This window comes from Indicator indicator, chromosome 21, assembly GCF_027791375.1.
Source record: "Indicator indicator isolate 239-I01 chromosome 21, UM_Iind_1.1, whole genome shotgun sequence".
Lineage (NCBI taxonomy): Eukaryota > Metazoa > Chordata > Aves > Piciformes > Indicatoridae > Indicator > Indicator indicator.
Window position 1 is genome coordinate 1,253,973 of NC_072030.1, and position 17,686 is coordinate 1,271,658.

The 17,686-nt window shown below is 58.0% G+C and overlaps 1 protein-coding gene across 1 annotated transcript in view; it reads right to left on the minus strand.

The window, feature by feature from the left end:
* Nucleotides 1-5,729: 5,729 nt before the first annotated feature.
* SLC25A22 (solute carrier family 25 member 22) overlaps nucleotides 5,730-17,686 on the minus strand; it is a 42,188-nt gene continuing 30,231 nt past the window's right edge. Inside the window, exons 5-9 of the mRNA XM_054390728.1 lie at nucleotides 16,104-16,222; nucleotides 11,298-11,457; nucleotides 10,491-10,645; nucleotides 7,898-7,973; nucleotides 5,730-5,883 (exon numbers count right to left, since the gene is read on the minus strand). Coding sequence (XP_054246703.1) covers nucleotides 5,730-5,883; nucleotides 7,898-7,973; nucleotides 10,491-10,645; nucleotides 11,298-11,457; nucleotides 16,104-16,222 — 664 coding nt within the window. The remainder of the gene's footprint in view (nucleotides 5,884-7,897; nucleotides 7,974-10,490; nucleotides 10,646-11,297; nucleotides 11,458-16,103; nucleotides 16,223-17,686) is intronic.

Below are 17,686 nucleotides of genomic sequence, written 5' to 3' on the forward strand. Positions count from 1 at the left end.
AACGGCATGGACAGAACCACACACGGCACGGACAGAGGCACACACGGCACGGACAGCAGCACACAGGGAACGGACAGCAGCACACACGGCACGGACAGAACCACACACGGACAGCAGAACCACACACGGCACGGACAGCAGCACAAACGACACGGACAGAACCACACACGGACAGCAGAACCACACATGGCACGGACAGCACCACACACGGCACGGAGAGCAGCACACAGGGAACGGAGAGCACCACACAGGGCACGGACAGCAGCACAAACGGCATGGACAGAACCACACACGGCACGGACAGAGGCACACACGGCACGGACAGCAGCACACAGGGAACGGACAGCAGCACAAACGGCACGGACAGAACCACACACGGCACGGACAGAACCAAACACGGCACGGACAGCAGCACACACGGCACGGACAGCAGCACACAGGGCATGGACAGCAGCACAAACGGCATGGACAGAACCAAACACGGCACGGACAGCAGCACACACGGCACGGACAGAACCACACACGGCATGGACAGCAGCACACACGGCACGGAGAGCACCACACACGGCATGGACAGAACCACACAGGGCACGGACAGCAGCACACAGGGCATGGACAGAACCACAGACGGCACGGACAGAAGCACACACGGACAGCAGAACCACACACGGCACGGACAGCAGCACACACGGCACGGACAGAACCACACAGGGCACGGACAGCAGCACACACGGCACGGACAGAACCACACACGGCACAGACAGCAGCACACAGGGAACGGACAGCAGCACACACGGCACGGACAGCAGCACACACGGCACGGACAGAACCACACACGGACAGCAGAACCACACACGGCACGGACAGCAGCACACACGGCACGGACAGAACCACACATGGCACGGACAGCACCACACACGGCACGGAGAGCAGCACACAGGGAACGGACAGCACCACACAGGGCACGGACAGCAGCACAAACGGCATGGACAGAACCACACACGGCATGGACAGCAGCACACACGGCATGGACAGAACCACACACGGACAGCAGAACCACACACGGCATGGACAGAACCACACACGGCACAGACAGCAGCACACACGGCACGGACAGAGGCACACACGGCATGGACAGCAGCACACACGGCACAGACAGAACCACACAGGGCACGGACAGCAGCACACAGGGCACGGACAGCAGCACACACGGCACGGACAGCAGCACATAGGGCAGGGACAGCACCACACAGGGCATGGACAGACAGCACCATACACGGTACGGACAGCAGCACACACGGCACGGACAGCAGCAGACAGGGCACGGACAGAACCACACACGGCACGGACAGAACCACACAGGGCATGGACAGCAGCACACAGGGCACGGACAGCAGCACACACGGCATGGACAGCAGCACACAGGGCACGGACAGCAGCACACACAGCATGGACAGACAGCACACAGGGCACAGACAGAACCACACACGGTACGGACAGATAGCACACACGGCACGGACAGCACCACACAGGGCACGGACAGCAGCACACAGGGCACGGAGAGCACCACACAGGGCATGGACAGAAGCACCATACACAGTACGGACAGACAGCACACACGGCACGGACAGACAGCACACACGGCACGGACAGAACCACACAGGGAACAGACAGAACCACACACGGCACGGACAGCTGCACACACGGCACGGAGAGCAGCAGACAGGGCACGGACAGAACCACACAGGGCATGGACAGAACCACACACAGCATGGACAGCAGCACACAGGGAACGGACAGCAGCACACAGGGCATGGACAGCAGCACACAGGGAACGGACAGCAGCACACAGGGCACGGACAGCAGCACACACGGCACGGACAGCAGCACACACGGCATGGACAGAACCACACACGGCACGGACAGCAGCACACACGGCACGGACAGAACCACACACGGCACGGACAGCAGCACACAGGGCACGGACAGAGGCACACAGGGCATGGACAGAACCACACACAGCATGGACAGCAGCACACAGGGAACGGACAGCAGCACACACGGCACGGACAGAACCAAACAGGGCACAGACAGAACCACACACGGCACGGACAGCAGCACACACGGCATGGACAGAACCACACACGGCACGGACAGCAGCACACAGGGCACGGACAGAACCACACACGGCATGGACTGAACCACACACGGCACGGACAGCAGCACACAGGGCATGGACAGCAGCACACACGGCACAGACAGAACCACACAGGGCACGGACAGCACCACACAGGGCACGGACAGCAGCACACACGGCATGGACAGCAGCACACAGGGCACGGACAGCAGCACATCAGGCACGGACAGCACCACACAGGGCATGGACAGCAACACACACGGCATGGACAGACAGCACCATACATGGTACGGACAGACAGCACACACGGCACGGACAGAAGCACACACGGCATGGACAGGAGCAGACAGGGCACGGACAGTACCACAAACGGCATGGACAGCAGCACAAACGACATGGACAGAACCACACACGGCACGGACAGCACCACACACGGCACGGACAGAACCACACAGGGCACAGACAGAACCACACAGGGCACGGACAGCAGCACACACGGCACGGACAGCAGCACACACAGCATGGACAGCAGCACACACGGCATGGACAGAACCACACACGGTACGGACAGAACCACACAGGGCACGGACAGCAGCAGACAGGGAACGGACAGCACCACACACAGCATGGACAGCAGCACACACGGCACGGACAGCAGCACACACGGCATGGACAGAACCACACAGGGCACGGACAGCAGCACACAGGGCACGGACAGCAGCACACACGGCACAGACAGAACCACACACGGCACGGACAGAACCACACAGGGCACGGACAGCAGCACACACGGCACGTACAGCACCACACACAACATGGACAGCAGCACACACAGCATGGACAGCAGCACACACGGCATGGACAGAACCACACAGGGCACGGACAGCAGCACACACGGCACGTACAGCACCACACACAACATGGACAGCAGCACACACAGCATGGACAGCAGCACACACGGCATGGACAGAACCACACACGGCACGGACAGCAGCACACACGGCACGGACAGCAGCACACAGGGCATGGACAGCACCACACAGGGCATGGACAGAACCATACACGGCACGGACAGCAGCACACAGGGCATGGACAGAACCACACAGGGCACGGACAGCACCACACAGGGAACGGACAGAACCACAGATGGCACGGACAGCAGCACAGACGGCATGGACAGCAGCACACAGCTCCCTCCCCAGCCACCTGGAGAGGTCCTTCGGCACAGAACCAACAAGAGGCAAACCAAGAGGGTTACTGACGAGGGGCAAACCACCCACACACAAAAATACTTTGCCAGAGAGGACACAGAGAGGGAGGAGGCCCTCAGCAGAGAGACCTAACCCCAGAGGGCTGCCCCAGGAGCAGCTCTGCTTTGAAATGCTGAACACCAAGGAAGGGTTTGGTTGGTTGGTTGGTTGAACTCCATCTGAAGCTGGAAGACAAACCCCAAGCCAGTGTCTGGAGGACAAAGTGAAGAGGAGGAGGAATGAAAATCTGAGCTCAACCAGTTTAATGTCAACACCAAAGTGGGGGTGGATCTGCACCCAACAGAATAAATAATGGGGGGGAGGGGGGAGAGGGAGGGAAGGAGGGAAGTGGGGAAGGTCAGGCTGGGTTGGTGGATCTCACACTTCAGATCATTGCAGCTTGGATGGATCACACAGACCAGGAGAGCACTGAAGGAGGAGGTCCTCTGAGACCTGCTGCTGGTGGTGGTGGTGGCTGGGGCAGCCTCCCTTGGCAGAGCAGGTGGTGGGGGATGGGTTTGTCTCATGCCACCCAACGACCCTCAGCACCTCCACCCGAGGCAGGAGGAGGTTTTGTGAGTCAGAGGGCTTGACCCTACCCCCATGTTCTCCTGGCTGGGGGTGTGGGCAACCCTCCTCCTCCTCCTTCTCCTTCTCCTTCTCCTTCTCCTTCTCCTTCTCCTTCTCCTTCTCCTTCTCCTTCTCCTTCTCCTTCTCCTTCTCCTTCTCCTTCTCCTTCTCCTTCCCCTTCTCCTTCTCCTCTTTCCCCAACCCCAGCTGGCTTCCAACAGATCCAAGTCAAACATCACAGGACAAGCAGACCTTGTGTGTCCCCAGGTGTTCCCAGCCTGGCTCCCTGAGGGCTGGGCACCACAGGAAGGGAGCCAGAGCCTCCTTCATGCACCTGGGGCAAGGTTGGGATTAAAAAGGAAAAAAAAATCATCATCACCATCATCATCATCATCATCTCATCTGACCCTGCAGCCACCACTTTGTCACCCCAGGGTGTGCAGGCTGAAGGAATGTGAAGTGGTTTCTTCTTGTTTGGTTTTCCCCTCCTCAAAACCTCTGCATTAAAAACCAAACCAAACCAAACTCCCCAAACAACAACAACAAAGCAAAACCCAAACCCCCAAACCCCAAATCATTTTGATCCCAAGTTTCTCTCCCTCCCCTGACTGCAGCCAAGCAGAGAGGCAGCTTGGGCCCCTGTGTGATCCCAGCCATGTTCCCTAGGGAGCAGAGCTCTCAGCCCTGCAGCTCAGGTGGCTCTGCCTGTGGCACCTGGCTGGGAGGGGCCAGCCCTGTGCCCTAAAGCTAATGACAAAACCAACAGCAGCCAGCCCCAGGCCCTTCCTCTGACCACCAAGGAGTTCACCTAAGTCCAACTGGTTTTCGAGGGAGAAGGAAAGAGGGAGGTGGGGGGGAGGTTTCCAGGCCAAGGACCATGCTGGATGCAGCATCCTCCCTTGCTGGGCCTCCAGCAGCAGATGATCCCTGTTGAGGGGGTGACTCCCCCTGAGGTGACTCCCTTTGAGATGATGACCCCCTCTGAGGAGCTGACCCCCTTGAGGAGCTGACCCCCTTGAGGAGCTGACCCCCTGGAGGAAATGACTCCCTGGAGGAGATGACCTCCTGGAGGAGATGACCCTTGTTGAGATGCTCCCCTTGAGGAGATGACTCCCCCTGAGGAGATGACCTCCCTGGAGGAGATGCCCCCCCTTGAGGAGATGACCTCTCTGAGGAGATGACTCCCTTTGAGATGACCTCCTCTGGGCAGTCCACACTCTTGACCCAGAGCCAGCAACAGCGAGGAGGAGCCGAGGGGCCATGGCTGCTCCCTCCAGCTCCCCCTTGGACTCCTGCAACTCCAGGAAGGAAGAGGAGGAGGACTGGGGTGGAGGAAGGTTCAGGTTCTTTCTGTCCCATCCTCTCTTCCTGCCCAAGGCTGGGAGGGGACTCCTGGGTCTGCCAACCCAGGCTGTGCTTAGCAGTGTCCTCAAGAACCACAATTTAAAAACAACCAAAAAGGAAAGGGGGAAAAAAAACAACCAAACCCCAAACCAACAACAAAAAAACCCAAACCAGAGCTATGCAGAAGTAGAATTGTCCATGGCAGGAGGGGAGAGGGCAGGCTCCAGAGGCAGGCAGGGAAGGACCTCTCCCCTCCTCCCCTCCTTTGCTGCTCCGGAGGCCACATCCCCTTGGCGCCTCCGGCAGGACCCTTCGGTGCTGTGGCTCTGACGGACAGGGAGGAGGAACACGGAGAGGGGGAGGGTGAGAGCAGCGCTGCAGAGGCAGGAGGGCGGAGGCAGGAGGGCGGAGGCAGGGTGCCAGGGCCCCTAGCCCCGGTGCTGGGGCAGCAGGGCCAGCAGGAACTCGGCGATGCCCAGGAAGTAGACGACCTGCGCGATGCCGAAGAGCGGAGCGATCACCAGCGCCCGGCAGTAGGCTCCCTTCAGGAAGGCCATGGGACCCTCCTTCTGCCAGATCTTCCTGGGGACAAAGGGGACAGCTGCACCAGGGGCCAGGAGAGCCTCTGGCACTGCCCTGCCCTGCCTGCTGCCTTCCCTCCAGGGATGAAACCCCACTAAGTCTTGATGGAAGCCCAGGGAGTGCTGACGGAACCTCAGGTAGAGCTGATGGAACCTCAGGCAGTGCTGAGGGAACCCCAGGTAGAGCTGCTGGAACCCCAGGAAGTCTTGATGGAACCCCACTACGTCTTGATGGAAGCCCAATAAGTGCTGATGGAACCCCAGTAAGTGTTAATGAAACTCCAACTGCTGACAGAACCCCAGTGAGTGTTGATGAAACTCCAACTACTGACAGAACCTCAATGTGTTGATGAAACTCCAACTACTGACAGAACCTCAATGTGTTGATGAAACTCCAACTACTGACAGAACCTCAATAAGTGTTGATGAAGTCTCACTAATCGCTGATGGAACCCCAGGCAGTGTTGATGGAACCCCAGTAAGTGCTGATGGAACCCCAGCAGGTGTTGATGGAACCCCAGGAAGTGCTGATGGAACCCCAGGAAGTGCTGATGGAACCTCAGGCAGTGCTGATGGGACCCCAGGAAGTGTTGGTGGAACCCCAGGAAGTGCTGTTCAGCTGGGTGTGCTCCCCAGCAGATCACAGCATGACAGAGTGGTAAGGGTTAGAAGAGACCTCCAGAGATCATCCAGTCCAACCCCCTGCCAGAGGAGGGCACCCAGGGCAGGGCACACAGAACACAGCCAGGGGAGGTTGGAAGCTCTCCAGAGAAGGAGACTCCACAACCTCCCTGGGCAGCCTGCTCCAGGCCTCCAGCACCCTCACACCAATGAAGTTTCTCCTCCTACTCAGATGGAACCTCCTGGGCTCCAGTTTGTGCCCATGCCCCCTCTCTGTGTCTGGCCAGGAGCAGAAGCCTGGGTCTGAAACTGCAGTTATGACCACCCTGTGATGCCATCAAGAGGTCTCCCTGTTCAAAAACTGGGGCCAGCTCCACCCTTGGCATGGGACACAGCCAGATGGGAAAAAAGTGGCTACAAGAGGGATGCAGAAACCAAGTGCTGGGGTTCTGAAGCTCCCAGACCACAGCCCAGGGTCAGAGGGCACAGCTCAGACAGAGCTCCTGCAGATGCTGCTCAGAGTGGTCCCAGGAGGGTTACAACACCTACTGCTGTAGGATCTCCAGGCAACAGGGCCTGGGGAGAGACCACTAAAGCATTGTCTAGGAGCTGCTGGTTGGCTCTAGAAGCTGTTGAGTTGCTCTAGAAACTGCTGAATGGTTCTAGGAGCTGCTAGCTGGCTCTAGAGGCTGCTGGATGGCTCTAGAACTTGTTGAGTGTCTCTAGAAGCTGTTGACTTGCTCTAGAAACTGTTGAGTGCTTCGAGAAGCTGCAAGCTGGCTCTAGAGGTTGGTGGTTGGCTCTAGAGGCCTCTGGATGTCTCTAGCAGCTGCTGGATATCTCTAGCAGCTATTGGATGGCTCTAGAAGCTGTTGAGTTGCTCTAGAAACTGTTGCATGATTCTAGAACTTGCTGGTTGGCTCTAGAGGCTGTGGGTTGGCTCTAGAAGTTGCTGGTTGGCTCTAGAAACTGTTGAGTGGTTCTAGAAACTGCTGGTTGGCTCTAGAAGCTACCCTGAACAGCAGCAGAGGCCAGCAGCAAGGGACCTACAGGAAGGCTGGGGAGGGACTGTTCAGAAGGGGCTGTGGGGATAGGCCCAGGGGCAATGGTTTGGAACTGGAGCAGGGCAGAGTTAGGTTGGAGCTCAGGAGGAAGTTGTGCACAGTGAGGCTGGGGAGACACTGGAACAGGCTGCCCAGGGAGGGGGTTGAGGCTCCATCCCTGGAGCCATTGCAGCTCAGGCTGGATGTGTCCCTGGGCAGTCTGCTCTGGCTGGAGCTGTCCCTGCTGCCTGCAGAGGGGTGCACAAGATGCCCTTGGAGGCTCCCTTCCAAGCAGGTGCAGTCTGTGACTGTGTGCATGTGCAGTGGAGGCTGCTTCACAAGGAGACTTACTTGGTGCAGTCCAGGATTCCCGAGTAGGTGTCCTCATTCACACCTCTCTGCAGGGACTGCAGCCTTGTCTTGATCACTGCAAGGAGATGAGAGAGGAGGTGCCCAGCACTGGCAGTGCTGCAGCTTCCTCAGCAGGCAACAGCCACCCTGAGAGCAACACCTCTGAAACACCAGAGTCATACAATCACAGAAGGGGTTGAGGTGGAAGGGAGCTCAAAGCTCAGCCAGCCCCAACCCCCTGCCATGGGCAGGGACACCTCCCACCAGCCCAGCTTGCTCAGGGCCTCATCCAGCCTGGCTTTGAGCACCTCCAAGCAGGAGGCAGCCATGAGACCACCAAGAACACAAAGGACTTTTGCGTCTTCATCAGCAAAGCCAGGCAGAACAAACCCAGCCCCTTACAAATGGATAAGGAACCCAACCCTCCCCCTCACTGTGAGCAAGGCTTCAAGGCTGACTCAAGCTTCAGAGCTTCCAAATTCAGGGAGTCACAGAACAGGTTGGGTTGGAAGGGAGCTCAAAGCTCATCCAGCCCCAGCCCCCTGCCATGGGCAGGGACACCTCCCACCAGCACAGCTTGCTCAAGGCCTCATCCAGCCTGGCCTGGAGCACCTCCAGGGAGGGCTCAGATCTCAGAGGGAAATGATGTTGAAATACTGAGGTCCTCCTGAAAGCAGTATCTACAATGCTCCATGCTGCTGATCTTGCATTTCTTCACACCTTGAGTGTGTGGAACGTTGGGGATGGAGGAATTCTTCCCTGGAGCTTTTCATGGCAAGGGAACCGAGGTGTAGGAGAAAAGGCCAGAGGGCTGGGGCTGGCCCTGGGTGTCCATGATCAGCACAGCACCACTGCTCATGCAGATGTGCCTTTGCAGGGGCATGTTTGCAGCCAGCCCTGCCCAGAGTGACTGAAACAGCAGCACAGAATGGTTTTGGTTGGCAAACCCCTTCAAGATCACCCAATCCAACCATTCCCTACCTCTGCCAAGGCTGGGGCTAAACCATGGCCCTCAGCAGCACATCTCTGCATCTTGGAAACACCTCCAGGGATGGGGATTCAACCACCTCCATGGGGGAACCTATTCCAGTGTTTGATAATCCTTCCAGCATACAACTTAAGCCTCTCCTGGTGCAACTTGAGGTCACTTCCTCTTGAGCTCTTCCTGACTGACTTAGTGAGCACTGCACAGCTCCATGGAAGCTGTGGCCAAAGGTCCAGCTCAGCTGATGGAAACATTATCTGAGCTGGAGGCAAAGCTGGACAGCAAAGCTCTCCTTCCCTAACTCCCTGAGTCTCAGAGTAGGGAGCTGGGCAAAGGGAGCCTCATGAGGTTCAACACGGGCAAGTGTGGAGTCAAAGCCCTGCAGCAGTACAGGTGAGGGGGGACCTGCTGGAAAGCAGCTCCATGGAGAAGGACCTGGGAGTCCTGGTGGACAGTAAGTTATCCATGGGAGAGCAATGTGCCCTGGTGGCCAAGAAAAGGGTGCCCTGGCTCTCCTGGGATGCATGAAGAATGTGGCCAGCAGGTCAAAGCAGCTTCTCCTCCCCCTCTACTCTGCCCCAGTTAGACCACATCTGGAGCACTGGGTCCATTGCTGGGCTCCTCAGTTGAAGAGGAACAGGGAACTGCTGGGGAGAGTCCAGGGGAGGCTATGAGGATGCTGGAACAGCTGTGTGAGGAGTGTTACAGTTGGAAGGGGGAACTTCAGTCTAGATCCTGACTGCCAAGGATGCAGAGGCATAAACAGGTCTCTCTTCTCCTGTTGCTCCTTGCAACTTCTCTCTCTCTCTTCCACAGGATCTCTGTTTTGACTGCTCTGTGAGGTAATGCAGGAGGATGGAGGGAGTTGGGGAAGAGGTAAATGGGCTCCCTGGAAACTCCTTGAGGAGTTTCTGTGCTGCTTATAAATTGTAACTATCTGTATATTGCACATCTGTTGTATATTTTGTACATATTCATTGCATTTCATCTTTCTGGCTTGTAGCTTGCTTGTCAATAGAGCTTCATTTGCTTCCATCCCAAAGTGAGCTAAATCTGGCAATTTATTTTGGGGGGTAATTGGCTCAAATTAGTTGGGAGGGTAACATCAACCCACCCCAGAGGAGGAAAGGCTGAGAGCCCTGGGGCTGATGAGCCTGGAGAAGGGCAGCCCCAGAGGGGATCTGATCAATGTCTATAAATATCTGAGGGGTGGGTGTCAGGAAGGGGCCAGGCTCTGTTCAGTGCTGTCCTGTGATAGGACAAAGGGCAAGGGGCACAAACTGGAACCCAGCAGGTTCCATCTGAGCAGGAGGAGAAACTTCTTTGGTGTGTGGGTGCTGGAGGCCTGGAGCAGGCTGCCCAGAGAGGTTGTGGAGTCTCCTCCTCTGGAGACTTTCCAACCCCACCTGGCTGTGTTCCTGTGTGCCCTGCCCTGGGTGCCCTGCTCTGGCAGGGGGGTTGGGCTGGATGATCTCTGGAGGTCCCTTCCAACCCCTCCCATTCTGTGCTTCTGTGCCACTGGCACAGTCACCTTCCTCCCCTCCTAGTCCACTGCTGGGCCCCCAGGTGCTGTCACCCGGCCAGCAGCAGAGGCCACTCAGGACTCACCATCGCAGGGGTTGACGGCCACGGCCGCTGTGCTGCCAGCCACGCAGCCCGACAGGAAGGACACGTAGAAGGGAGCCTTGACGTTGGGGTCCTTCTGGCCCAGCTTGTTCAGGTTGGCAAAGAGGGGGAAGTAAACAATGGAGAAGGGAACATCCCTGTGGTGGGAAAGGAGGAGGGGGGAGAGGAAGGATGAGCGAAATGGGAGCAGGACGACGACGGAGCATCGGCGGAGGGGCTGCAGGCGTCACAGCCCAAGCGCAGTGTGGGCACTGGGACAGGACAGGAGCTGAAAGCTCAGCAGGGGCAAAGGTGATGGCACCAAGGACACGAAGGGGCACCCACCAGGGGGCAGGTGGCCTTGCAGTCAACAGCCTCCCCCTGATCTTTCAGCCCAGCACGTTCAGAGGAGGTTAATGGCAAGAGGCTCCCCCCCTGCCCTCATGCCACTGTCACAGAGAGAGGAGAGCTGCTCTGGATGCCCAGGCTGAGTGCCAGAGCGGGCACCAGACCTTGCACCCAACATGCTCCACGGCCCAAACACTCTGCAGGCTCAGCCTGGCAGCTTTGCTTTGCTAGCCCACGAGGACTTCCCTGCAGCATGTGGGAACCAAACCCCTGCCACAGAAAGCAGCAGGACCACACCTCCCAGGCTGCCAGCAGCCTCCCTGCCTCCCTCCCTGCCTCCCTCCCTGACCCTTCCCTTCTTCAGTGTGCACAACCAGCCCGTGGAAACCCCCCGAGCCCACAGCCCCCCTGCAGCCTGCTCTGCCAGGTGCAGCCAGCAGTACCCAGCCCGTGCCAGCCTACCTCAGCAGGGTGGCCCCCAGGCCCTTGTAGAGGCCGGCGATGCCCTTGCTGCGCAGCAGCTCCCTGGTGATCTGCGTGGCCGTGGGGCGGCGCTCAGCCCCCGGGCAGGAGGGGGAGGGGGAGAGCTGGCCCTGGGCTGCCATCAGCTTCTTCTGGGCCGCTGGGGAGGAGCAGAGACCTCGGGTCTGAGGTGCCCAACAGCAGTGCCCGTGCCACCCGCTGCCACGGGGCGAGGAGGAGGTACAGCCCCAGGGGAACCACCACGTGCAGATGGACCCCTGCAGGCCTTTGTCCCAGTCTGCTCATCTTCCTCACCCTGAGACACCTCTGCTCATCTTCCTCACCCTGACACATCTCTGCTCATCTTCCTCACACTGAGACATCCCTGCTCTGCTCATCTTCCTCACTCTGAGACAGCCCAGCTCTGCTCATCTTCCTCACTCTGAGACAGCCCAACTCTGCTCATCTTCCTCACTCTGAGACAGCCCAGCTCTGCTCATCTTCCTCACTCTGAGACAGCCCAGCTCTGCTCATCTTCCTCACACTGAGACAACCCAGCTCTGCTCATCTTCCTCACTCTGAGACAGCCCAACTCTGCTCATCTTCCTCACACTGAGACAACCCAGCTCTGCTCATCTTCCTCACTCTGAGACAGCCCAGCTCTGCTCATCTTCCTCACACTGAGACAGCCCAGCTCTGCTCATCTTCCTCACACTGAGACAACCCAGCTCTGCTCATCTTCCTCACACTGAGACAGCCCAGCTCTGCTCATCTTCCTCACACTGAGACAACCCAGCTCTGCTCATCTTCCTCACTCTGAGACAGCCCAGCTCTGCTCATCTTCCTCACACTGAGACAGCCCAGCTCTGCTCATCTTCCTCACACTGAGACAGCCCAGCTCTGCTCATCTTCCTCACACTGAGACAGCCCAGCTCTGCTCATCTTCCTCACACTGAGACAGCCCAGCTCTGCTCATCTTCCTCACTCTGAGACAGCCCAGCTCTGCTCATCTTCCTCACACTGAGACAGCCCAGCTCTGCTCATCTTCCTCACACTGAGACAGCCCAGCTCTGCTCATCTTCCTCACTCTGAGACATCCCTGCTCTGCTCATCTTCCTCACACTGAGACAGCCCAGCTCTGCTCATCTTCCTCACACTGAGACAGCCCAGCTCTGCTCATCTTCCTCACACTGAGACAGCCCAGCTCTGCTCATCTTCCTCACTCTGAGACATCCCTGCTCTGCTCATCTTCCTCACACTGAGACAGCCCAGCTCTGCTCATCTTCCTCACTCTGAGACATCCCTGCTCTGCTCATCTTCCTCACTCTGAGACAGCCCAACTCTGCTCATCTTCCTCACACTGAGACAGCCCAGCTCTGCTCATCTTCCTCACACTGAGACAGCCCAGCTCTGCTCATCTTCCTCACACTGAGACAGCCCAGCTCTGCTCATCTTCCTCACACTGAGACAGCCCAGCTCTGCTCATCTTCCTCACACTGAGACAGCCCAACTCTGCTCATCTTCCTCACACTGAGACAGCCCAACTCTGCTCATCTTCCTCACACTGAGACAGCCCAGCTCTGCTCATCTTCCTCACTCTGAGACAGCCCAGCTCTGCTCATCTTCCTCACACTGAGACAGCCCAACTCTGCTCATCTTCCTCACACTGAGACAGCCCAACTCTGCTCATCTTCCTCACACTGAGACAGCCCAGCTCTGCTCATCTTCCTCACACTGAGACAGCCCAGCTCTGCTCATCTTCCTCACTCTGAGACATCCCTGCTCTGCTCATCTTCCTCACTCTGAGACAGCCCAACTCTGCTCATCTTCCTCACTCTGAGACAGCCCAGCCCTGCTCATCTTCCTCACACTGAGACAGCCCAGCTCTGCTCATCTTCCTCACTCTGAGACAGCCCAGCTCTGCTCATCTTCCTCACTCTGAGACAGCCCAGCCCTGCTCATCTTCCTCACTCTGAGACAGCCCAGCCCTGCTCATCTTCCTCACCCTGAGACAACCCAACCCTTCTCATCTTCCTCACCCTGAGAGAACCCCATGAGAGGTCCAGGCTTGAGGCAGAGTGGCTGGAAACTGCTCATTGGGATAAGGACTTGGGGTGCTGTTGGAAGAGAGCAGAAGATGAGCCAGGGGGTGCCCAGGTGGGCAAGGAGGGCAGCAGGAGCCTGGCCTGGAGCAGCAATGGTGTGGGCAGCAGGAGCAGGGCAGGGATGGTGCCCCTGGGCTGGGCACTGGGATGGTGACTTCTCAAGTATTTGATTCAGTTTTGGGCTCCTCACTCCAAGAAGGACATTGAGGAGCTGGAGCAGGTCCAGAGAAGGGCAACCAAGCTGAGAAGAGTCTGGAGAAGAGGGCTGGGGAGGAGCAGCTGAGGGAGCTGGGGGTGTGCAGTGTGGAGCAGAGGAGGCTGAGGGAGACCTCATTGCTCTCTATAGCTCCTGAGAGGAAGCTGGAGCCAGGTGGGGGCTGGGCTCTGCTCCCATGGAACAGAGGAAACTGAACCCCGCTGCACTTGAGAAGGTTCAGGTTGGACACTAGGAGAAACATCTTCTCCAGAAGGGTTGTCAAGGCCCAGGCTGCCCAGGGCAGGGGTGGAGTGCCCACCTCTGGAGGACTTCCTAAGCCATGCAGGTGTGGTGCTGAGGGCCATGGTGCAGAGCAGGGCTGGCCTGGCTGGGTTACCAGCAGCTGGGCTTGGCCTTGAGGCTCTCTTCCAGGCAAAAGGATTTCTGTCAGTTCCTCAGGCACATTTCTGGAAGCAGCCTGCTTCCTCCCATCCCTCCCAGCCTGCTGCATTTCTCCTCTTTGTCCAGAAGATGGAGAGCACAGCAGCCTGGCTCTGAGAACAGGCTGCTGACAGCAGCCAGCACCTCCTCTGAACCCTCAAACCAGGGCTTAACTCCACCAAACACGTTAAAATAATACACACAAAGAGGATCAGACCTGAGCTAAAAACAGCAGAGAGGGGAAAAGCAAAGCCCACATCAAAGGAGGGATCAGCCTGGCCCTTTGCCAGGGAGGGCACAAACCTGGCATCTAAAGGTGTCCTGCAAGGCTCCTGGGGAAGGAGGCCATACCCCAGGCTCACCTCTGGGAGGCATTAAGGTGATAGAAAAGAGATCAGAGAACTGCTTGGCTTGGAAAACAGCTCCAGGCTCATCCAGTCCAACAGCAACCCAACCCAGCCCCACCATGGCCACCAAACCATGGCCCCAAGCTTCTGGAACCCCTCCAGCCATGGGGACTCCACCACCTCCCTGGGCAGCCTCTGCCAAGCCCTCACCACTCTTGCACCAAAGAAATTTTTCCTCCTCTCCAACCTAACCCTCCCCTGGCACAATTTCAGGCCAGTTCCTCTCCTTCTGTCACCTGAGTCTAGGGAGCAGAGCCCAACCCCCACCTGACTGCAGCCTCCTCTCAGGAGCTGTAGAGAGCAATGAGGTCTCCCTCAGCCTCCTCTTCTCCAGACTAATCAGTCCCAGATCTTTTCCCCAGTCTCTGTGCCAGACTCTGATCCCTCTTCTCACCCCCCAGGCTGCCAGCTTCCAGAGCCCAGCCCGAGCCTCTCCCATCCCCAACGTTCTGGGAGCATTTCCCATTCCAGCCAGCACCACTTTTATCAGGAGGAAAAAGAGGGAGGGAGGGCAGACAAATCACTTGGGAAGGACACATCCCTTTGGGAAGCTGTGAAGAAGCTGCTACTGGGGGATAGAAGAGAGACATCAGACATCAGGAGGCATGGAGATGGGGGAAGCAGCATGGGAAAAGCACTGGAGGATGCTAATCCCTCCCTGGGTGCACAGGAACCAGCAAGCTTTAAGCACTTGCAAGATGACCATGCAGTCACCCCTCCTGCATCCACCAGCAGCATTTCTGTTCCACCTGCCCAGCCTATGGCTCTGAGCAAAAAGAAAATCATCTTCTGGAAGCAGAAGAGGCTCTGCAAAGCTGGGCAAGCAAAGCAGTGACCTCCTGGGGCCAAGAAGGTCATTGGGGTCCTGGGGTGCATTCAGAGGAGTGTGGCCAGCAGGCTGAAGGAGGTCCTCCTGCCCCTCTGCTAGGCCACATCTGGATGCCAAGGTCCAGTTCTGGGCTCCTCAGTTCCAGAGGGACAGGGAACTGCTGGAGAGAGTCCAGGGGAGGCTGCAAAGCTGCTGAGGGGCCTGGAGCAGCTCTGGGAGGAGCAAAGGCTGAGAGCCCTGGGGCTGAGAGCCTGCAGAAGAGCAGCCCCAGAGGGGAGCTGAGCAATGCTCAGCAAGAGCTAAAGGAGCTGTGGGGGGCAAGAGGCTGGGGCCAGACTCTGCTCAGTGGTGCCCAGGGACAGCACAAGGGGCAAGGGGCACAAAGTGGCAGCCAGGAGGTTCCATGTGAGCAGGAGGAGAAAGTTGTTTGGTGTGAGGGTGCAGGAGGCCTGGAGCAGGCTGCCCAGAGAGGTTGTGGAGTCTCCTTGTGTGGAGAGCTTCCAACCCCAGATGGATATTGCAATCTTGGGCAAGCTGCTGTGGGTGCCCCTTGCACTGGGAAGGCAAAGTGGCTGCCATTCTCTGGCACATTGACTTTCACTTCAGCACACACTTGTGGCAGGGTTGGTTGGTGCCTCTCGACCCTTTCAGCACCCTCAGCACTTCAGGAAAGTTTGGGGAGTGTGAAGCCTTTCCAGGTTTCTTTGGAAGGTTTTGAACCCAGCCTTGTTTTGAACCCAGCAAGGGGATGGAGAACATTTTTCTCCACTCATTCCCTCCCTCTGTGGCTCGGGGGCTCAGCCCCAGCCCCTTCCCCTGCCCACCTACCAATCCTGCCTGCATCCTGCAGCTGGATTTTGAGCATCTCCATGGGGGTGGTGACGATCACCTGGCAGGTGCCCGCGCCGCAGCCTGCCAGCATCTCCCGCAGCAGTGTCAGCTTCTTCCTGCCCAGGGGAGGACACAAAGAGTCAGCCACAGGAGGCACAGCTCTGACCCTGGGCCTCAGGGAACCTCCACCAGCTCAGCATGGCCCAGGCTTGCTGTCTGGAGCGTCATCTGACCTGGAGGAAGAGACCCCAGAAACGGAAGGCTCAGAGAAAGCCTCCAGCCTGGCCTGAAGAGCCCCAAAGGGAGCACCCAGGGGCAGCTCTCCTCCAGCTCAGCCTTACCCCTGCTCAGGGCAAAGCTTTCAGACCTGTTCTCACTTCAGAGGGCAGAAGAGGACCTGGGCATTAAGGGGGGGTAAGCAGCTTTCCTTCTGCCAGCCTGGTGCTCTGAACGCTGCCCTGCATCCCCACAACCAAGCAAGCAGAGGCCACAGGGTGAGGAGCAAGGCAGGGGAATGCTTGAGATGCTGCTTGGGAGTTCTGACAAAAGCAAAATGAAGAAACAGGGGAGATGAGAGTCAGGGAGGCAGCTCCTAGCAGCTCCCCTGTGGTTAGAAGCTGCTTCTGCTCACCAGCACTCTCAAACCTGAACACAGAATCATCACAGACTCACAGAATGGGTTGGGTGGAAGGGAGCTCAAAGCTCATCCAGCCCCAACCCCCTGCCATGGGCAGGGACACCTCCCACCAGCACAGCTTGCTCAGGGCCTCATCCAGCCTGGCCTGCAACACCTCCAGGCAGGAGGCAGCCACAGCCTCCCTGGGCAACCTGTGCCAGTCTCTCCCCACCCTCACTCTCAACAATTTCTTCCTGTTCTCCACTCTCAATCTCCCCTCTCCCAGCTCCAAGCCATTGTCCCTCAGCCTGGCACTCCCAGCCCTTGGCCAAAGTCCCTCCCCAGCTCTCCTGGAGCCCTTCAGGTACTGGAAGCTGCTCTGAGGTCTCCCTGCAGCCTTCTCTTCTCCAGCCTGAACAGCCCCAACTCTCCCAGCCTGGCCCCACAGGGGAGCTTCTGCAGCCTCTGCTCATCTTGGTGGCCTCCTCTGGACCCTCTGCAGCAGCTCCAGGTCCCTCTTGTGCTGGGGGCCCCAGCAGTGGAGGCAGTGCTGCAGGTGGGGTGTGAGCAGAGCAGAGCAGAGCAGAGCAGAGCTGAGGGGCAGCCTTTGGCCTGAACTGGTCCTGCCTGAGGGACAAGGGATGTGAGGAACCCCCAGCACTGCAGCTCTGTGCAGCCTCAGCACTGGGGAGCTGAGGGACATGAGTGATGTGCTCTTGCTAACACAGTGCAGCAGTTCACAGCTCCCTCCTTCCCTCAGCCCAGCTGAGACTAAAGAGAACTCAGGCTGCAAATGGTCAGAGAGCTTCAGTCAGTGAGGAGTTTTCACCCTGTACCAAACCTCAACCCTTGGCACCAGAAAACACTGACCTGATTCAAAAGAAAAAAAAAAAAAGAAAGGATTATGGCATGGATCCTAGGAGCACAGAATGCATCCTGCTGGAAGGGACCCCCAAAGGGCATC